Here is a 22844-nt window from a genome sequence, read left to right on the forward strand (position 1 = left end):
CCCTGTGAGTTATCATTCCCACCTTCTCATCAACTCCCCCCCAGATTCTACCCCTCACCTCCACACAAGGGTCAGTTAACCTACTGATTTGCATGTCTTTGGGATGTCTTTGGCACGTGGTCGCGGGGAGAACGTGCAAACTCCAGACACAGACAGCGCTGGAAGTCGGAATTGAACCCGGGTCTCCGGTGTTGTGAGGCAGTGGCTCTACCCACTATGCTACTGGGTCATCCTCAGTCAGAGCAGCAGACCAAGACTACCTAACACTCAATCCCATCAACTTCCCTATGAGGACATGAGGGTAAAGTTGTCCATTTTGAATGACTTCAGATCTTCAATAAAAAAATAATTTGCATTAATCTAATGTCTTCCTGGAACTCACCCTGCCCCAACAACACCACAAAAACATCACCGGTTGTGGGATCTTGCTGTGTGAAAATTGGCTACCGTGTTTCCAATGGCAGCCATGCCCCAGAAGTATTTCATTGACTGCCATTGGAATTATAGTAGCCAATGAATGTGTGGCAGCCATTGGATACCTAGTAGCCCATTTTCACACAGCAAGATCCCACAAACAGCAATGTCTTTTGTGTGTCATTTGAGGGGCAAACATCAGCCATGACATCAGGCTGATAATCCTGTCCAAAAGAGTGAGCCATCAAGGAGCGCGGTTTAACACCTTCAACGATAATCACACAAATTAGGTGCAATTTTAACCTAGTCCAGCCTAAATGGTGAGAAACTGACACAAAATGAGATTGTTCCATGCCTGTTACCTGTCCCGTATCCGTACGTGGGTCCAGCACATAGATGCAATCACAAGGTAGGCACACCAGCATCTCTACTTTCTTAGAAGGTTCAGCTTGTCACCAAACACTCTAACAAACTTCTTCAGATGTACTGTTGAAAGTGTCCTGACTGGCTGCATCATGGTCTGGTACGGCAATTCGAAAGCGCAGGAACATTAGAGGCCAAAGAAAATAATGGACTCTGCCCAATACATCACAGGCACATCCCTCCCCACCATCGGAAGTATCTACAGGAGGTGCTGCCTCAAGAAGGCACCGTCCATCATCAAAGATCCCCACCATCCAGGCCATGCCATCTTCTCGCAGCTACCATCGGGCAGGAGGTACAGAAGCCTGAAGTCCCACACCACCAGGTTCAAGAACAGCTACTTCCCCTCAACCATTTTGTTCTTGAACCAACCTGCACAACCCGCATCATTAACTCAGTATAGCAACTCTATGACCACTTTGACAGCTTTGCACTACAAAGCAATCTATTTTGTTCCAATTGTTTTCTTTGTATAATTTTGTACAACTTATGTATAACATGTTTTTCGTGTGAATGTTGTGTCTCTGACGCTCTGTGCCTGTGATGCTGCTGCAAGTAAGTTTTTCATTGCACCTGTGCACACCTGGACATGCATAAACTGCAGAGAGCTGTGGACACAGCTCAGAACATCACGAAAACCTCTGTCTACATTTCTCGCTGCCTCAGTAAAGCAGCAAACATAATCAAAGACCCCTCCCAACCTGGACATTCTCTCTTCTCCCCCCTCCAATCGGGCAAAAGACATATAAGCACGTACTACCAGGCTCAAGGACAGCTTCTATCCCGCTGTTAGAAGACTACTGAATGGTCCTCTAGTACAGTAAGTTGGCATCTTGACCTCACAATGTACTTTGTCATGGCCCTTGCATCTTATTGTCTGCCTGCACTGCACTTTCTCTGTAACTGTAACACTTTATTCTGCATTCTGTTATTGTTTTCCCCTGTACTACCTCGATGTACTGATGTGGTGAAATGACCTGTATGGATAGCATGCAAAACAAAGTTTTTCACTGTACCTCGGTACGTGTGACAATAATAAACCAATTAACAATGTGACAATAAACACAACTTGACTCCATTGTCTGAAGCAAAGAAGTATTCAGCTGTGTCACATCTGAGGGCCTGCTCACCAATGCAAGCCTTACACCTTCCTAGCATCAACCAACAGTGTAATTAACGGATGGCCAGAATATGAAGGAACCTACCACATACCTTCACGTCACACAGGTCCTCCACTTCCAAACGCACCGAGTCCGAGACCAGCCTTTTTTTGCCGTTGATCTCCACAAGGTAATAGGCTACGATGCGGAAGTAAGGTACCATGTCTTGTGTGATGTTAACCAGGAATGAGGTGTTGGTGGACCTCCCAATTCTCTCATGGTGCAGCAGCTTTCCTTTGTTCAGGATCTGGGAGGAATAAACATCTTGGATAGGAGCAGTCAAAATGTCCATCAATCCACCTGTCTTGTCTTTCGCCTGTCCAACCGCCTGCCTGTCCCTCCTTCCATCTGCTTGTACATCCATCTGCCTGTCCATGTGACCGCCTGTCTGTCCATCTGTCTGCCTGTCTCTCCGTCCACTTGTCTATCTGTCCACCTGTCAGTCTGTCCACCTGTCTCTCTATCTGCCTGTCTCTTTTGTCTGCTTGTCTATCCATTCACCTGTCCTTCTGGCCATCTGTCTATCTGCCCACCCATCCATCTGTCTGCCTGTCTCTCCATCCACCTGTCTCTACTTGCTTCTCTCCACCCGGCTGTCTCTCTGCCCGCCTGTTCCCCTGCCCTCCCGTTTCCCCGCCCGCCTGTCTCTCTGTCTGCCTGTCCATGTATCTATCAATTTTTTATTTATTCACTTTCCAGGATCGAGCCGTCGCTGGGAAGACCAGCACTTAATGCCCACCCCGACTTGCCCTTGAGAAGGTGGGGGGGTGAGCCGCCCTCTTGAACCACTGAGGTCCTGCTGGTGAAGGTGCTCCAACCCTGCCATCGGGAAGGAGACTTTCCACACTCCCTACGTGGAAGATGCCGGTGTTGTTTGGAGTTGATCCCAGCGTCGACAGGCCACGGCCACATTGAATGGCGGAGCGGTCTGGAGTGACCTGGTCGCCCACTCCTGCTCCTATCTGCCTGTGTTCTTGCCTCTAAGATTCTTCTTGCGTCTGTGTCATCCTGCATTGGGTGCGTTCATCCATAGTAACTGGGTAAAGGTAAAATGTCCCCATTAACTCACCATGTAGTAATAGTGATCGACATTGCTGCTGTCGGTCAGACCCAGAGCTGTGAGTGTCACATCGATGCTGTCCCCAGGGTACAGGAGAGCACTGGGTACGTCGATACACAGGTAGGTCTGGTTACCCTGATGGGCTTTTACTGCGATCTCACTCTTTCCTTCTGTGCCACTGTCTTTACTTCCTGCAGTCGCCTGGAGAGACACAACAGGCAAACAGAACGGGAGTGCTACGTGAGCAACGGAAGTGCCCCATAGATTCCCCATGGGCTAACACGAGGGGGCATAATTTTAAGGTGATTGGAGGAATGTATAAGGGGAATGTCAGGGGTAAGTTTTTTTACACAGAGAGTGGTGGGTGCGTGGAACGCACTGCCGGCAGAGGTTGTGGGGGCAGATACATTAGGGACATTTAAGAGACTCTTAGATAGACACATGAATGATAGAGAAATGGAGGACTATGTGGGAGGGAAGGGTTAGAACAGGATAAAATGTTGGCACAACATTGTGGGCCTAAGGACCTGTACTGTGCCGTAGTGTTCTATGTTCTGTGTTCTGTGTTCTATGATTCTCCTAGAGTCATACAGGTTCAATTCCAGCTGCTGTCTGTAAGGAGTTTGCATGTTCTCCCCCCGTGCCTGCATAGGTTTCTTCCGGGTGCTCCGGTTTTCTCCCACATTCCAAAGACGTACACGTTAGGAAGTTGTGGGCATGCTATGTTGGCGCCGGAAGCGTGGCATAGTGGTTAGTGTAACCCTATTACAGCGCCAGCACCCGGGTTCAATTCTGTCCACTGTCTGTAAGGAGTTTGTACGTTCTCCCCGTGTGTCTGTGTGGGCTTCCTCTGGGTGCTCCGGTTTCCTCCCACATTCCAAAGGCATACGGGTTAGGAAGTTGTGGGCATGCTATGTTGGCGCCAAGAGCGTGGCGACACTTGCAGGTTGCCCCCAGAACACTCTACGCAAAAGACGCATTTCACTGTGTGTTTTGATGTACGTGTGGCCAATAAAGACATTGTAAAAACAGGCCCTTCTTCTCACCGAGTCCGTGGTGACCATCAGCTACCCATTTACACCAATCCCACATCATTCCCATTTTATTGTCCCCACATTCCTACCCACCCCTCACCCACACACCGGGGGGCAATTCACAAGTGGCCAAGCGACCCACCAGCACCGCACGTCTCTGGGACGTGGGAGGAAACCGGAGCACCTGGGGGGAAACCCATGCGGTCACAGGGAGAATGTGCAAACTCCACACACACTCGGGTATCTAAAACAAGACTTATCTAAAATAAGTTAAGAGGAAGGAGTTTTAAAGGGGCTTTTAAAGATAAGATATTTTTATTAGTCACATGTGCATCGAAACACACAGTGAAATGCATCTTTTGCATAGGGTGTTCTGGGCGCAGCCCGCAAGTGTCACCACGCTTCCGGCGCCAACATAGCATGCCCACAGCTCCTAACCCGTATGTCTTTGGAATGTGGGAGGAAACCGGAGAACCCAGAGGAAACCCACGCAGACAAGGGGAGAACGTACAAACTCCTTTCAGACAGTGGCCGGAATTGAACCCGGGTCGCTAGCGCTGTAAATTCAGCTTGAGAAAAACATAGCACGGCGCTTGAAAATTCAGGTGCAGAGGGCTGTAGATGTCCAGTCAATGAGTATTTTCAAGGTCAGACAGTTGGATCTGCTGTACCCGACAGGCTGGGCTTGTTTTCCCTGGAGCGAACGAGGCTGAGGGGTGACCTGATGGAAGTATATGAAAGGCGTGGATAGGGTAGACAGTCAGACTCTTTCTCCCACAGTAGGGGCATCAAAAGGGGATGGCTTTAAGGTGAGACGTCAGAGATTTAAAGCGGTAAGATATCTTACACAGAAAGGGAGCAATATCTGGAACGCACTGTCAGAGGAGGTGGTGGAATCAGGTACAGTCGCCGTGTTTAAGGGGCATTTGGACGGATTCTTCGATAAACAAGGCACAGGTCCTAATTCGGGCAAATGGGATTGGTGTAGGTGGGCAAAGAGGTCAGCACGGAGGTGGTGGGCCGAAGGGCCTGTTTCTGTGCTGTGCGGCTCGATGACATCACCAGAAGGCGGGATTGAACCCGGGTTACTGGAGCTGTGAGGCAGCAGTTCTACTCGCTTCACCATTGTGCTCTCCTGAACCCCTCGTAACACCCGGGGACCCAACTGTGTTCAATAATCTCATTTGGAACCTCCCCAAATGTTTTTCAGAAGTAAAGATCAAGTACCAGAGGGCATGCATTTAAGGTGAGAAGGGGGGAAAGTTTAAGGGAGATGTGCGGGGCCAGTTTTTTTTGTACACAGAGTGTAAGACCCATTCCCTCCTACATGAATGACAGAGAAATGGGGGGCTATGTGGGAGGGGAAGGGATAGCTAGATCTTAGAGCAGGATAAAATGTCAGCACAATATTGTGGGCCGAAGGGCCTGTACTGTGTTGTAACGTTCTATGTTCTAGAGAGTGGTGGGTGCCTGTAACGGGCTGCCAGGTTTGGTGGTAGAGGCAGATATGATAGAGGCGTTTAAGAGGCTGTTAGACAGACTCATGAAGATACGGGGAATGGAGGGACGTGGATCTTGTGCAGGCAGAAGACATTTAGTTGAATTTGGCATCATGGTCAGCACAGACACTGTGGGCCGAAGGGTCTATCCCTATGCTGTACTGTTCTATGTTGTATGAACCACATCCTCTGGTCCTCTCTCATCAAGGAAGGCACTCGTTAGGTGGACATTACTCCAGCCGTCACTGAAGGTTCATCAGATACATTAACCCCTTCATAAATCCAAAGGCATGAGAAAGGATCCAAAGGGAGAGAGGGGCACGAAAGATTGACAGGTGACAGGATGGGGCAGGGGGTCTCTTCTACTGGGAGCTGGCATGGTGCCAATGGGCCAAATGGCCCCCTTCTATTTCAAAACAAGTAAATAGTGCAATAATGCAATGGGTTGCCTTCGAAGAGGGTGAAAGGTCAAAGCCAGAGGTCTCTGTATGACGGAGGTGAAGGAGTAGGAAAGAAAAGGTGTGCTGGATTTAGATGGATAACTTACGTGGGATTGTCAAGCACTTTCTGAAAATCCAGATAAATGTTATCTACTACACTCCCCTCATCAACCTTCTCTGTTACCAGTAAAACTCCGTTAATCCGGACTGCTGAGTGAAAAATATTTCTGTATTATTGGCTACTTATGTTTTTCTTGTGAATGTTATGTCTCTGATGCTCTGTGCCTGTGAAGCTGCTCCAAGTAAGTTTTTCATTGCGCCTGTGCACACATGGACTTGTGCAGATGACAATAAACTCGACTTTGACATTGACCTTCTTGGAACTGTGTCCCCTCATTTGAGGCGTTACCACTCGTGAAAACACCTCAACATCTACCCTGTCATAGAACGTGAAAACAGGCCCTTCGGCCCAACTCGTCCATGCCAACCATGTTGCCCAGTGAGCTAGTCCCATCTGCCCTCTAAACCCCTCCTATCCATGGACTTATCTAGATGGCTTTTAAGTGTTGTTAATGTGCCCACCCCAACCACTATTTCTGGCAGCTCGTTCCAAATACACACCACCCTTTGCGTGAAGAAGTTGCTCTGATGTCCCTTTTAAATCTCTCGCCACTGATCTTAAACATATGCCCTCTTGTTTTTAGCAACCCATCCCTGGGAAAAAATAGTCTTTGCCTATGCCCCTCATGATCTTATATCCCTCTATCAGGTCACCCCTCAATCTCCCATGTTCCAGGGAATAAAGTCTTGGTGCTTGTAACTCAGGCCCCAAGTCCAGGCAACATCCTGGTAAATCTTTCCTGCACACTTTCTAGTTTAGTAACATCTTTCCTGTAACAGGGTGACCAGAACTGTGCACAATACTCCAAGTGAGGCCTCATCTACGTCTCATACAACTGCAACATAACTCCTCAATGTCCTGACTGATGAAGGTCACAGTGCCAAACAACTCTTCACCACCCTGTCTACCGGTGACACCGCTTTCAGCAAACTATGCACTTGCACTCCTAGGTCCTTCTGTTCCATTGTCACCATCCCCACAGGATATTTAATGCTTCAATGAGATCGCCCCTTATCGCCTTCTCTGTTTCTGGAAGCATACTCACTGTGATGTACATCTCACTGGCATCTGGAGGGACAGTGAAGGAAAGACTCATCTCACCAATGTTGTCTGTGAGTCCTTTCTGAGAAACCTGTATTGTTTTCTTCTCTGTGATGAGTATAGAAATCTCAATAGGCACCTCCATAACAAGCGAATGATCTGGGTATGTCACTGTTGCCTGGAACACAAGCACCACGACATCGAGCAGGTCAGATCTCTCGTCATCAATGTGAGAACAGCAAACATTAGAATTCTTTCACATCCATTAATTAAAGCTTTCTGGGGGAAAAAATTACATTGGGATGGTTTATGTGTCCAAAATGTTGTTACCATGTAATTGGCAATTGGTTTATTCATGTCACATGTACCGAGATGCAGTGAAACACCTAGTTTTTCATACCATCCATACAGATTGTTTCAAGTCGTAAGTAGATCAAGGGAAAATCAATAACAGAATGCAGAATAAGGTGTTACAGGTACGGAGAAAGTGCAGTGCAGGCAGACAATAAGGTGCAAGGGCCACGACGAGGTAGATTGTGAGGTCAAGGGTTCATCTTTATCGTGCAAGAGATCAGTTCAACACTGGGGTGGGAGAGGTGTTTGACTATGTCGGCTGCTTTCCTGAGGCAGCGGGAAGTGTAGATGGAACCACGGAGGGGAGGCTGGTTTCCGTGATGTGCTGAGCTGTGCTCACAACTCTCTGCCATTTCTTGCGGTCACCGGCAGAGCAGTTGCCACACCAAGCTGTGATGCATCTGGATAGGATGCTTTCGATGGTGCATCTATAAAAATCGGTGAGGGTCAAAGGGGACATGCCGAATTTCCTTTGCCATCTGAGGAAGTAGAGGTGTGCTTTCTTAGCCGTGGTGTCGACATGATTGGACTGAGTGTGGAGTATTGACCAGTTTCCCAGATGCCGTCTATTCAATCGACGTATGTGTAATGTCTCGAACAAATGTGCTCCCTCTATCCCTCACACTTTCCCACATTCCCCAGCACAGAAGTACCACCACACCATTTCTGTGCGAGATTAGACTGGGACTTGGACTCAAAATGGGTGAGAACATTGATGTGCAGAGGAAACAGAATTCATGTCAGGAACTACAGCAGCTTCTCCTGGTGAAAGGTGGATAATTTCAGCAGGGCAATCAGGGGACAGAAGCTAGCTATCAGTACAGTGGTGCAGTACAGCCGCTGCCACAAAGTTCCAGCGATCCAGGTTCAATCCTGGCCTCTGGCGCTGTCTGTGTGGACTCCGTGCAGTCTCCTTCTGACTGTGTGGGTTTCCCCCTCGGGTGCTCCGGTTCCCTCCCACATCCCAACGACGGGCAGGTCGGTGGGTTAATTGGCCGCTGTAAATTGCCCCTAGTGTCTAGGTGAGTATTAGAACCCGGGGTGGGGGGGGGGGGCGGGGGGAGGTGTTGACAGGACTGTGGGGAGAATAAAATTGGTCGAATGTATAAATTGGTGCTTGATGGTCAATGCGATGTCAGTGGAATGAAGGGCCTGTTTCTCTGCTGTGTGGGTCTATGACTTAATTATGTCCCTGGAATTCACCTCAGACACCCATGGTTCCATGGCAGTGGAGTTACACAATGATCTACAGTTTAAATGAACTGCTTAGAGCACTGTGTCCAGTTCTGGTCGCCTCATTATAGGAAGGATGTGGAAGTGTTGGAAAGGGTGCAGAGGAGATTTATCAGGATGCTGCCTGGTTTAGAGAGGATGCATTATGAGGAGAGACTAAGGGAGCTAGGGCTTTACCCTTTGGAGAGAAGGAGGATGAGGGGAGACATGATAGAGGTGTACAAAATATTAAGAGGAATAGATAGAGTGGACAGCCAGCGCCTCTTTCCCAGGGCACCAATGCTCAATACAAGAGGCCATGGCTTTAAAGTAATGGGTGGGAAGTTCAAGGGAGATATCAGAGGGAGGTATTTTACCCAGAGAGTGGTTGGGGCATGGAATGCGCTGCCTGGGGCGGTGGTGGAGGCAGGTACATTGATCAAATTCAAGAGATTACTAGATAAGCACATGGAGGAATTTAAAATAGAGGGATATGTGGGGGGAAGGAGTTAGATAGTCTTAGGCAAGGTTTAAAGGTTGGCACAAGATTGTGGGCCGAAGGGCCTGTATTGTGCTGTACTGTTCTATGTTTTAAATGAGCAATGTTGTTGTATGTAGATTAAAAACTGTGTTGTTCAGTTCACTTGAAGTCAATGCAATGACGGGGGGTTGGATTTGCCTTTTGGAATGGGTCTGATTAACCACAACACCCTCCCCTACCCTGCACACACGCCCCACCTCGTGCCCACCCACGGCAACCTCGCAGCTACCTGAATTTGGAAGGGAGCTCCAGGTATAAAGAAGCGTCTTGTCTTGGTCAGGTTGACGACGTAGCTTTTAACTGCTGTGTCGTTTCTTTGACCTTCGGTCTCGCCTGTGGACAACAAGAAGGGAACGGTTACTCTGTTGGTTAGTGAGGGGAGCACCTCCCTTGGAGTTGTCCCAAGTCTCCTGTCGTAGGACCTTTGGATCCCATCATATTCTGTGCTGGTCCGGGGAAAGGAAGATGCTTCCAGGATCCATCATCCTCTCCTGGGAATCTTTGCCGCTCAAAACAATCAGAAGCATTAGGGAAGGGCGCTCAGCACCCTGAGTCCCTCTGGTGGGATCACGCATTGTGTGTGCACTCCCTCCCGACTACGCACCCACCTGTCCCAACATATGCTACCTGCCCCATCTGTGGGAGAGTCCGAGGGTCCCACATTAGCTGCATCAGTCACCGCAGAGCCCCCAAAAATGGAGGTGGCACAGTAGTGTAGCAGTTAGCGTAACACTATCACAGCACCAGCGATCGGGGTTCAATTCCCGCCGCTGTCTGTAAGGAGCTTGAACGCTCCCTCCGTGACTGCGTGGGTTGCCTCTGGGTGCTCCGGTTTCCTCCCACGTTCCAAAGCCGCACGGGTTAGTAGGTTAACGTGGGTGTAATTGGGTGGTGCGGACTCGTTGGGCCGGGAGGGCCTGTTACTGTGCTGTATAAATAAAATTTTTAAAAGTCACCTTTCGACTCTGATGTACATTTATTATTTCAAAAATAAACTTTAATTGTAATAAAATATATATAAGAGAAACACTGTGTAAAAGCTCTTTGCATTCTTAGTGTCATTTGGTCAATATATTCAGTAGTGTTAACACCTTGTAAAAAGAACCACAGCACCGTTACCACTCACGTGGCCCCCTGGGGTGATACCCCCTTTCATTGTTTGAGGGGCTTCCTCACCCGACTCAGCCCCTCCGTGTGGGGTAGCGGAAGGATCCCAGACTGTGGTCCGTCCCCACAGAGCCGTTGCATTGGCTGCACCCAGCTTCAGTGCGTCCCTCAGCATGTACCCCTGCAGCTTGGAACGTGCCAATCGGCAGTATTCCCCTACGGACATCTGGCTGCGCTGGAAGACCAACAGGTTTCGGGCAGACCAAAGGGCGTCCTTCACTGAGTTGATGACATTCCAGCAGCACTTGATGTCTGTCTCGTTGTGTGCCCCCGGGAACAACCCATAGATCAGAGACTCCTCTGTTACACAGCTGCAGGGGATGAACTGGGACACAGACCCTTGCTTCCTTCTCCACACCCTCTTAGCAAATCCACAGTCTGCAAAGAGGTGGCTGACCATCTCCTCCCAGAGGTACTGCCACAGACAAAGAAGGTGGATGCTGGACTTGTCTGATCCATCTTGTGGGTATGTGTGCTTGCATGATCCGCATCAAAGTTCATTGAGAGGTCATATACAGGTTAGGAGCAGGACTAGGCCACTCATAGGTTCACAGAGTTATATATATCATGGAAGCAGTCCCTTTGGCCCAACTCATCTATGTTGACCAAGATTCCCACTGAAGCTAGTCCCATTTGCCTGTGTTTGGCCCATTTCCCTCAAAACCTTTCCTATCCATGCACCTGTCTATTAAACATTGTAACTGTACCCACCTCAACCACTTCCTCTGGCAGCTGGTTCCATATCCCCACCACCCTCTGGGTGAAGAAGTTGCCCCTCAGGTCCCTCTTAAATCTTTTCACTCTCACTTTAAACATCTGCCCTCCAGTTTTGGACTCCCCTACCCTGGGAAAAAAACTGTGACCGTCCACCTTATCGATGCCCCTCGTGATTTTATAAACCTCTATAAGAACAAGAAACAGGAGCAGGAGTCGACCATCTGGCCCATCGAGCCTGCTCTGCCATTCAATAAGGTCACGGCTGATCTGGCCGTGGACTCAAGATTCACCTCCCTGCCTTTTCCCCATAACCCTTAAATCCCCCGCTATTGCAAAAATCTATCTAACTGTGTCTTAAATATATTTAATGAGGTAGCCTCTACTGCTTTTCTGGGCAGAGAATTCCACAGATTCACTACTCTCTGGGAAAAGCAGTTTCTCCTCATCTCCATCCTAAATCTATCACTCTGAACCTTGAGGCAATGTCCCCTGGTTCCAGTCTCACCTACCAGTGGAAATAACCTTCCTGCCGCTATCTTATCTCTCCCTTTCATAATTTTATGTTTCTATAAGATCCCCTCTCATTCTTCTGAATTCCGGCGGGTATAGTCCCAGGCGACTCAATCTCTCCTCATAGGCTAACCTCCTCATCTCCAGAATCAACCTGGTGAACCTCCTCTGTACCGCCTCCAAAGCCAGTATATCTTTCCTCAAGTACAGAGACCAGAACTGCACGCAGTACTCCATGTGCGACCTCACCAGTACCCTGTACAGTTGCAGCATAACCTCCCTGCTCTTAAATTCAATCCCTCCAGCAATGGCCAACGTTCCATTTGCCTTTTTGATAACCTGTTGCACCTGTAAACCAACCTTTTGTGATTCATGCACAAGCACTCCTGAGTCCCTCTGCACAACAGCACGCAGCAATCTTCCACCATTTGTATAACAATCTGATCTATTTTTCCTTCCAAAACGGATGACCTCGCATTTACCAACATTGAACTCCATCTGCAAGACCCTTGCCCACTCACTTAACCTATGAATATCTGCACAATTTGGTTTTCCACTCAATTTACTGTCATCAGCAAACCTAGGTACGCTACACTTGGTCCCCTCTTCCAAATCATTAATGTATATCGTGAACAGTTGTGGGCCCAGCACCAACCCCCCGCGGCACCCCACCCACCAGTGATTGCCATCTAGAGAAACATCCATTTATCCCAACTCTCTGCCTTCTGTTGGTTAACCAATCCTCAATCCATGCTAATACATTACCCCCAACTCCATGCATCCTTTTCTTATGGATAAGTGCGGCACCTTATCGAGTGCCTTCTGGAAATCCAGGTACACAACATCCACCTGTTCCCCGCTATCCACTGTGCTCATTATATCCTCAAAGAACTCCAGTAAGTTTGTCAAACACGACCTGCCCTTCCTGAATCTGTGCTGCATCTGCCTGATGGAACCACTTCTATCCAGATGTCTCGCTATTTCTTCCTTAATGATAGCTTCAAGCATTTTCCCGACTACAGACGTTTAGCTAACTGGCCTATAGTTACCTGCCTTTTGCCTACATCCTTTTTTAAACAGTGGCGTGACATTCGCTGTAACGTCACCTCTCAGCCTCCTTCGCTCCAGGGAAAACAATCCCACCTTATCCATTCTCTCCTTATAACTCAAGCCCTCCAGTTCCAGTAACATCCGCGTGAATTTTTCCTGGACCCTCTCCAGCTCAACCACATCCACTTACCCTTTGCTTAGCAATCTACCTGGGTCTCAAGTATATTCGTGAGGTAACCAGAACCCCAAAGATCTCAGCAACAAGTATTTTCTCTCTGTTCAGTCATAGACTCATACAGCAAACTGGCCCTTCGGCCCATCACCATGCCAACCATCAAGCACCCATCTATACTCATCCCAGTCACCAGCACTTGGTCAATGCCTTGGCGATTGAAATGCTCATCCAGACATTTCCTAGATCTGTCCCCCACTACCATGTTAGGGCCACGGGTAAGTATGAATAAAAACTTTGTTGAACTCACCTGGAGCCATAATCCGGAACTTCCTGTGACCATTGTACTCCGAATAACCCGTGGAAGCAGCCTGAATCTCAATGTCTCCAACCCTTTAAAGAGAATGGGATCCACTTATAACGCAGTCAAATTTTCTTGACCAATTAAAATCCTCAGACGTTACTACACGTAAACTACACCTCGATCTTTCTTGCAACCCGGAAACAGACTATTCCTTTGATCATTCTGAAAAATTGAAGCGCTTGTTAGTAGTTCTGTCACCTTTAACTCTTGTACCAGGTTATTATCCACTTCACAAGCCCCACTGTGTTATACTGCTTTGGTTATAGCTCACACGTGGAAGCCTCGCTCTGTGTCAGAGGGCGTAGAGATCAGAAGTATCATCCAAGTTATAAAGCAGAAAAATAACGATCGGAAGCTTCCATGGACGAATTTTGCTGCATCTAATGTGAGTCCTAGGGTAGTACTGCATGGAAACAGGCCCTTCGGCCCAACTCTTCCATGCTGACCAAGCTGCCTACCAAGGCTAGTCCCATTTGCCTGTGTTGGGCCAAACCCTTTCCTTTCCATTTATTTATCCAAATGTCTTTTAAACGCTGTTGTTGTACCTGTCTCAACTACTTCCTCTGGCAGCTCGTTCCATATACTCACCACCCTCTGGGTAAAAAGGTTGCCCCTCAGGTCCCCTTTAAATCTCTCCCCTCTCACCTTAAACCTATGCCCCCTAGTTTTTGCTTCCCTTTCCCTGGGAAAAAAGACTGTGTGTTCACGCTATCTATGCCACTCATGGTTTTGTACATCTCGATAAGGTCACCCCTCAGTCTCCTATGCTCCAAGTTTGTATGGGGAATTGCTTGGAAGACGTTGTGTTTCCAGCTGCCAGTGGTTTGTACTGCTGGACAGATGTTACTTGGAAAGAAGGCTCACATTTGTACAAGGCCTCAGGATGTCCTGGAGTATTTTACAGCCAATCACAGAAGAGCGCCTCGCCACATTTAGAAGGTCTCGGGACTTGGAACATCAACTGTTTCTCTCCCCACAGGCGCTGCCTGACCTGCTGAGTGTTTCCAGCATTTTCTGGTTGCATTCTGATTCCCCAATGAACCAGGCTAGGACAGTTCAGAGGGTAATTTAGGGTCAACAATAGGACTGGAATCACATACAAGCAAGCTGGAGGGCAGTGGGCCTGAGGGCAGGCACAGTAATGTAGTGGTTAGTGTAACATTATTACAGCGCCAGCGACCCGGGTTCATTTCCTGCCGCTGTCTGTAAGGAGTTTGTACGTTCTCCCCGTGTCTGTGTGGGTTTCCTCCAGGTGCTCCAGTTTCCTCCCACATTCCAAAAGACGTCTGGGTTAGGAAGTTGTGGGCATGCTACGTTGGCACCGGAAGTGTGGCGACACTTGTGGGCTGCCCCCAGAACACTCTTCGCAAAAGATGCATTTCACTGTGTGTTTCGATGTACATGTGACTAATAAACATATCTTATGTAGTCTTGTACCACAGCCTGGTAGTTACAAGTTACTAGTAATGCCTCAAACGTAAAACCTTTTGTCTGCCTGCACTGCACTTTCTCTGAAGCTGTTACACTTTACTCTGCATTCTGTATTGTTTTACCCTGTACTACCTCAATGCACTGTGTAATGAATTGACCTGTACGATTGGTATGCAAGACAAGTTCTTCACTGTACCTCGGTACAAGTGACAATAATAAACCAATTCCAATTCCAAGTCCAAACTTCATCCTAGCTTCACTAACATCAATGCAACCTTCTCCATTTTCTCACTTAAGGCAGACTACACCATCAAATGTTCAAAGACCAGGGGTGAATATTGAGATACAGCTTTAAATCCCCCAGCTGCCATGGTAAGATCCGTGCTCACATCTCCAGATTATTAGTCCTGGGCTCGGAAAGCAATATCCAAACATAACCAGGGTGGTGCAGCGGGTACAGCCGCTGCCTCACAGAGCCAGAGACCCGGGTTTGATCCCGACCTCTGGCACTGTCTGTGTGTGTGGAGTTTGCACATTCTCCGTTTCCCCTGGGTGCTCCGGTTTCCTCCCACGTCCCAGAGACGTGCGGGTCGATGGATTAATTGGCCACTAGTGTGTAGGTGTGTGGTAGAATCTGGGGGGAGTTGATGGGAACATGGGGAAAGTAAAATGGGTAGGATTACTATTGATGGGTGTTTGATGGTAGGTGTCGCTTGATGGGCTGAATGGCCTGCTTCCCTGCTGCATCCCTCCATGAACTCTCTACTAGTGATCAAAAGACACTGAAGACTCACATTGAGGGACTGATGTGTATTTCGCCTCTGCAGATCTTCTCTGAGCCCTCACTCCGACTCTCAACTTCCATAACCACATGATTTGCTTGCTGGAAGGTAACAAGACACAACCTTTAGTTCTCAGCAGTCTCGGCAAGGAGTAGGTGAGCAGCACTGACGGGATAGTACAGCCAAGGAGGTAGTGCGGGAGCAGAGCGGCCTCCTTCTGCACCAATCCCGTTGTACACTGAGGACGTGCCCTTGTATCGGATGCCGTGGATCGACGGGGAACTCGGAGCCGCAGGGGAGACGTTACTCTTGGACATGGCAGGTGGACAGTGAGCTGAATTCCTGCGGAGGATTGCTCCGACTTCTCGTTTGCCACACAGCCAGAGGACCGAGAGCAGTTCTGGGCACCGTGTTACGGGATCGCCATGGAGAAGAGGACCACAGATGTTCGGCTGACAGGAGAGGAGGACTAGGCCGGAGCGGCGAATGGTCTGCTGGAGAAACTCGGCGGGTCGAGCAGCATCTGTGAGGAGGGGGGAAAGGAACTGTCGATGTTTCGGGTCAAAACCCTGCATCAATATTGAGAGTGGAGAGGGGAGATGGTCAGTATAGTGAGGAGAGGGGGAGTGGTACGACAGCGGCTAGTACATAGAACATAGAACAGTACAGCGCAGGAACAGGCCATTCAGCCCACAATGTTGTGCCGAACTAAATAAACTAGTAATTAAAAGCCTACCAGACTGATCCCTTCTGCCTGCACATGGGCCATATCCCTCCATTCTCTGCACATTCATGTGCCTATCTAAAGGCCTCTTAAATGTTTCTATTGTTTCTGCCTCCACCACCACCCCTGGCAGCACATTCCAGGCACCCACCGCTCTCTTTTACCCCACACATCTCCTTTGAACTTACCCCCTCTCACCTTAAATGCATGCCCTCTAGTATTAGACATTTCAACTGGGGGAAAACGATACTGACTGTCTACCCTGTCTATGCCCCTCAATAAACTTATAAACCTCTACCAGGTCTCCCCTCAGCCTTCACCACTCCAGAGAAAACAACCCAAGTTTGTCCAACCTCTCCTTATAGCACATGCCCTCTAATCCAGGCAGCATCCCGGTGAACCTCTTCTGCACCCTCTCCAAAGCCCCCACATCCTTCCTGTGACGGGGAGGAAACCAGAATAGAATGCAGTACTCCAGATGCGGCCGAACCAGGGTGGGTGGGGGGGGGGGGGGGGGCGGTGGGATCGGGTGAAGGATAATGGGCAGATCGAGCCAGGTAGGGGAGGAGGTGGAGTTGGGAAACAGGGGGAGGTGGGTGGTAGATGGAGGCAGGCAGAGGAGAGGGGAGGGTGAAGCTGAGAGGATGTAAGCAGGAACACAAAAGGGCTACCTGTGCTGGGCTTCAAGTGTGAAAGTGGGAACCATTCAGGGAGACATGGGTAGATGGACTCTTATGGGAGAGGGGATCTGGTGGGTGAAATGTGTGGATGGAACCAGGATGGGAAGGGACAAAGCTGGGTGATGTATTTTACTTTGGTCAGGCTGTTCCCAGAATTCTTTCCTTAAAACTGGGTATTAGGTTCGGTTTGCTTTCCTGGGAGTGGAGGACATTGAGGTGGCACCTTGCAGGTTAGAGATGGGGTAGAATGTAGGAAACCTGTCCCCATGTCAGAGGTGTCTAAATCTCGAGGTTTAAGGTGAGGGGTAAGGGGTGTTGAGGAAGAACCTTTTCCCCCAGAGGGGGGTTGGAATCTGGAAGGCACTGCCTGAGGGGGTGGTGGAGACAGATGCGAAGTATTTATGTATCAAGGACTTGAATTGTCAAGGCTGAGAAAGCCCAAGTGCTGGTAAATGGGATTGGTGCAGACGGGTGCTTGACGGTAGGCATTGAAGTTCTGGGCCGAAGGGCCTCTTTCTGTGCTGCGCGAATCAGTGACTCAACCATTGACTCTGTGAGCTGCACGGAGTTGCAGCTGTGGTAACACAGCAGTGAAAAAAAAGAGATGGTGTATTGTGGAGGGCCGTGGCTGTCACATGACAGCACTGCCTCTACCTGGTCAAATGACAGCACTGCTCCTACCTGATTGGAAGACACACCACTGCCAACCAAGGTTTGTCCCCGCCCCACCCATCAGTGCACACCTGACCATTGGCCTTTGTAAATTACCTGGGCTGGATCCCCCCAGCCCTCTAGCAGTATAAAGAGTGCCACATGTGCTCAGCTCTCTCTCTTTGTCTCTGAGGGATTCACCCTGCTTCATCCAGTTCGAGCACCGTGAAATGGTGCTGGAGAAATCATTGGTGAGGTGTGCACTGTAAGGGTTGGGAGCATCTTAGTTAGTGTCCCTAGTAGCAGAGATCCGTGCCTGCACTGAGTCAAGGGGTAGCAGGTATCATATTGTCTTTTCCTTGATTGTATGTACCTCGTTCATTGTGTGTGTGTGTGTGTGTGTGTGTGTGTGTGTGTGTACACTATCCCCGATGTGATTTTCCCATGCTTGTTATAAACTGTGCGCGTGAGTGTGTTATTCCCATTTACCATTTTCCCTTGTTTGTCTTTGTAAATAAAATCATTTACTGCCAGACTGTGTTCAGAGTCCTTTACTTTTGAGATTCTCCGAATCAGTCTTCTCACTCATAACAGATGGTCACTCACCAAGATCTCCAATGTGGCCTTGCAGTCTGTGAGCTTCAATTTGTGGTCCAAGGTAAAACTTCGAAAGTAGACTGGAAGAAGGTTCGATAATGGGAATGTGGGACTATTAGTCAAGATGGACAAAATGCTCTCAATTAACAATGCACATTCTTTTCCCCCATAACTGGCATATTGGAAACTAATTTTGTCATCCGCCCAATCCAATGGAATGAAGAGAAGGGCAGTGTTTGGAGGTTGTAGGGGAGCTGATCAAAGTATTGTCGGTAACCCAGCTCATCCCTCCCCACCATCGGTAGTATCTACAGGAGGCAACGTCCATCATCAAAGATCCCCACCATCCGGGCCGTGCCATCTCGCAGCTACACAGGTACAGAAGCCTGAAGCCCCACACCACCAGGTTCAAGAACAGCTACTTCCCTTCAACCATTCTGTTCTTGAACCAACCTGCACAACCCTAATCACTACAGTTCAGCAACACTGTGACCACTTCGATCACTGCGCACTACAATGAACTTTGATTTTTTTTCTTTTAGTTGTGTTTTCTTGTGAAAATTGTGTATAATTTTTGTTTAATTGATGTTTTTTCTTGTGAATGCAGCTTATTTGATGCTCTGTGCCTGTGATGCTGCTGCAAGTAAGTTTTTCATTGCACCCATGCACACCTGGACATGCAGATGGTGATAAACTTGACTTTGACTTTGAGAACCACATCTTCCTTATGGAGGTCACCCAGACTGCCAGGAAGGATCCCAACTCCCTCACCATCAACATGGAGTGCCAAATTAATTAAACTCGTAATTAAACATTTCACTAAACTGACACAATATCCATACCCCTCCATTCTCTGTACATCCATGTGCCTATCTAAAAGCCTCTTAAATGCCTCTGCCTCCACCACCACCCCTGGCAGCATATTCCAGGCACCCATCGCTCTCTGTGTAAAAAATAAACCTGCCCCGCACTTCAGCTTTGAGCTTTCTCCCTCTCACCTGAAATACATGCTCTCTAGCATCAGACATTTTAACCCTGGGAAAAAGATACCGGCTGTCTACTCTATCTATGCCTCTCATAATCTTATAAATTTCTATCAGGTCTCCCCTCAGCCTCCGCCGCTCCAGAGAAGACAACTCCAATTTGTCCAACCTCTCCTTATAGCACATGATCTCTAATCCAGGCAGCATCCTGGTGAACCTCTTCTGCACCCTCTCCAAAGCCTCCACATCCTTCCTGTAGTGGGGGAGACCAGAACTGAATGCAATACTCCAGATGCAGCCTAACTAGAGTTTTATAAAGCTGCAACGTAACTTTCTGTCTCTTGAATTCAGTGCCTCGACTAATAAAGGCAAGCATGCTGTGCGCCTCCTTTACCGCCCTATCAACTTGTGCAGCTACTTCCAGAGAGCTATGGACTTGGACCTCAAATCCTCTTGCAAGAGAGGCCAACATATCACATGCCTTCCCCGTCAGGTGCTGCACTTTCGCATTCCTGAATCCCTCTGGACATCAACATCTTTCGCCTCTCAACATTTATAATTTTTTTCTATTGCAGTTTTACCTCACATTTTTCCAGTTTATGTTCCATCTGTAATATCCTTGCCCATTCACTTAGCTTGACTAAAATAAAAATCCGATAATCTGGGTCCCTCAGAACTTTGGTGGTGCCAAACTAACAGACTTTCTGGACTACTGGATATTACCCCTATTAATACCCAAACATATATCATTTCTTTTTTTACATTAATATATCTTCCAGTGAAGCCATGAGTGTGGGGGCAATGGGAAATATCCAAGCACTCCGGACCCCGAGTGGATTCAGCCTCACACCCAGCTCACAATCCGGTAACCCCCGGACCTGACCACACTTCGGATCTCGGCTCACATTCCCAGCTAACGTGCAGGTCAGATGCCGGACTATCAGGATTTCTGAGCAACTGGATGCCGGACTGTCGGAGTTTTACTCTCTCTTCTCCGAAGTCTCTCTGCATCCTTCTCACCGCCCACACTTCCACCCACCTTTGTCTCATCAAACTTAGATATAGTACACGATCCCCCGATCCAAATCTCTGATCAGGATGATGGACAGCTGGAATCCCAACACTGATCCCTGCAACATCTCTCTAGTTACAACCTCCCAACTGGAAAATGCCTTGTTCATTCCTACACTCTATTTTCTATCCATTAAGCAATCCCGGATCCTTGTCAGTATCTTATCCCCAATAACTTGTGCTCCAATGTTATTTACATGGCATTTTATTGGATGCCTTCTGGAAGTCCAATTATATCACATCAACTGGATCCCCCTGAACTATTTACAACTCCAAAAAACAGATCTGTCACATATGACTCCTCATTATTAACTCCATGTTGATTCAGGCCAATCCAAATATTTTTTCTGAGAGCCCTGTTAAAATATAGAGCATGGAAACAGGCCCTTTGGCCCAACCTGCCCATGCTGGCCAAGTCCCCTACATGAGCTGGTCCCATTTGCCTGCCTTTGGCCCATATCCCTCTAAACCTTTCCTATCCATGTACCTGTCCAAGTGTCTTCTAAATGCTGTAATCGTTCCTGCCTCTACCAACTTCCTCTGGCAGCTGGTATTCAGCATTCTCCTACCTGTCTCTTTGGGTCTGTATATCGGCTTGTTGGTCTCGATGAAGACAAAGTAAGGTTTGGGCCGAAGGTGCAGGTGAACCATCCTCCGCTTGGGAAAGAGTTCCGGCATCTCTGCTGCCAGCGTGATGTACGACGTCCTTCTGTTGACCTTGCACTTCTCCACCTGTTCCGGTCGGATCTGTGATGGTGAGATCCCAGGATAGTATTGGTATTGGTATCGGTTTATTATTGTCACTTATAGTGAGGTACAGTGAAAAGCTTGTCTTACAAACCGATCGTACAGGTCAATTCATTACACAGTGCAGTTACATTGAGTCAGTCCAGAGTGCATTGATGTAGTACAGGTAAAAACAATAAGTGTCACAGCTACAGAGAAAGTGCAGTGCAATAAGGTGTGAGGACACAACAAGGTAGATCGTGAGGTCAGAGTCCATCTCATTGTATAAGGGAACTAAAAATAACTCTTCTAGGGAAGAACGAGCTTCACGAACGCAGTGGCACTGAGCTCGGTGGGGAATGACTCTTGGTATTCCAGGCAGGAGAACTCGATGTACTGTGTACAGTTCTGGTCACCACACCACAGGAAGGACGTGGTAGCTACAGAGAGAGTGCAGAAGAGATTCGCCAGGATGTTGCCTGGAATGGAGGACTGTCGCTGTCAGGAGAGATTGGGTTTATCCTCGTTGGAATGTAGGAAGGCTGAGGGGTGGCAGGAAGGCTGAGGGGTGACCTTAGAAAAGTTTATAACATATTATAGTGAGAGACGATTTAAGATCTAAGGAGCAGAATGTCTGAGTCCATTTGGGTGGAGATTAGGAATAGTAAAGGGGAAAAATCACTGGTGGGAGTTGTCTATAGGCCACCGAATAATAACATTACAGTGGCACAGGCAATATTTGATGCTTGTAAGAATAAGACAGCAGTTATCATGGGGGACTTTAACTTCCACATAGATTGGGCGAATCAAGTTGGGTCGAGGCAAACTTGAGGAGGACTTCACAGAATGCATCTGCGATAGCTTTCTTGAGCAGCATGTCAGTGAATGTATCTTAGATCTGCTCCTGTGCAATGAGACAGATAAAGCTAATGATCTTGCAGTTAGGAATCCTCTTAGAAAGAGTGACTATAGTATGATTGAATTTCTCATACAAATGGAGGGTGCAATAGTTCGAACTAAAACCTGCGTATTATGCCTAAACAAGGGAGACTACAATGAAATGAGGGAGGAGTTGGCTAGCGTAGACTGGAAACGCAGGTTATATGGTGGGACAGTTGAGGAACAGTGGAAGACTCTCAAAGATATTTTTCACGGTGCTCAACAACAAAAGTATATTCCAGTTAAAAGCAAGGACAGTAAGGTTGAGGAGAGCCAGCCTTGGGCAACTAAGGAAATAAAAGAAGGCATCAGGCTAAAAACTGATGCATACAAAGTCGCCAAGAACACTGGGAAACTGGAAGATTGGGAACATCTTAGAAAGCAATGAAGAACCACTAAGTAAACAATAAGGAAAGGGAAGATAGATTATGAAAGTAACCAAGCACAAAATATAAAAAAAGAAAGTAAAAGCTTTTATATCAAGCGAAAAAGAGTAGCTAAAGTGAACGTAGGTCCTTTGGAAGATGAGAAGGGGGAATTAATATTGGGTAATGTGGAAATGGCCGAGGCCTTGAACGACTATTTTGTGTCGGTCTTCACGGTGGAGGACATGTCTCACACACCAAAGAGAGATGTGATGGATGCGATGGGAGGGGAGGACCTCGATACAATCGCTGTTACTAGAGGGGTAGCGATGAGCAAACTCGTGGGCCTAAAGGTAGACAAGTCCCCTGGTCCTGATGGGATGCATCCCAGGGTACTGAAAGAAATGGCAGAAGTTATAGTAGAGGCGTTTGTGATAATTTACCAAAATTCTCTAGACTCTGGGCAGGTCCCGGCAGATTGGAAGGCAGCGAATGTCACGCCAGTGTTTAAAAAAGGATGTCGGCAAAAGGTAGGTAACTATAGGCCAGTTAGCTTAACGTTTGTAGTCGGGAAAATGCTTGAAGCTATCATTAAGGAAGAAATAGTGGGACATCT

At 48.0% G+C, this 22844-nt stretch overlaps 1 protein-coding gene across 1 annotated transcript in view; it reads right to left on the reverse strand.

Annotated features, from left to right (window-relative positions):
* Positions 1-22844, reverse strand: part of LOC127585880 (complement C4-B-like) — a 41217-nt gene that overhangs the window by 12104 nt on the left and 6269 nt on the right. The window contains exons 3-10 of the mRNA XM_052043595.1: positions 20768-20945; positions 18154-18224; positions 15505-15593; positions 13226-13308; positions 9529-9632; positions 7197-7370; positions 3067-3258; positions 2050-2244 (exon numbers count right to left, since the gene is read on the reverse strand). Coding sequence (XP_051899555.1) covers positions 2050-2244; positions 3067-3258; positions 7197-7370; positions 9529-9632; positions 13226-13308; positions 15505-15593; positions 18154-18224; positions 20768-20945 — 1086 coding nt within the window. The remainder of the gene's footprint in view (positions 1-2049; positions 2245-3066; positions 3259-7196; positions 7371-9528; positions 9633-13225; positions 13309-15504; positions 15594-18153; positions 18225-20767; positions 20946-22844) is intronic.

Source organism: Pristis pectinata, chromosome 34 (assembly GCF_009764475.1).
Source record: "Pristis pectinata isolate sPriPec2 chromosome 34, sPriPec2.1.pri, whole genome shotgun sequence".
Taxonomy (NCBI): Eukaryota; Metazoa; Chordata; class Chondrichthyes; order Rhinopristiformes; family Pristidae; genus Pristis; species Pristis pectinata.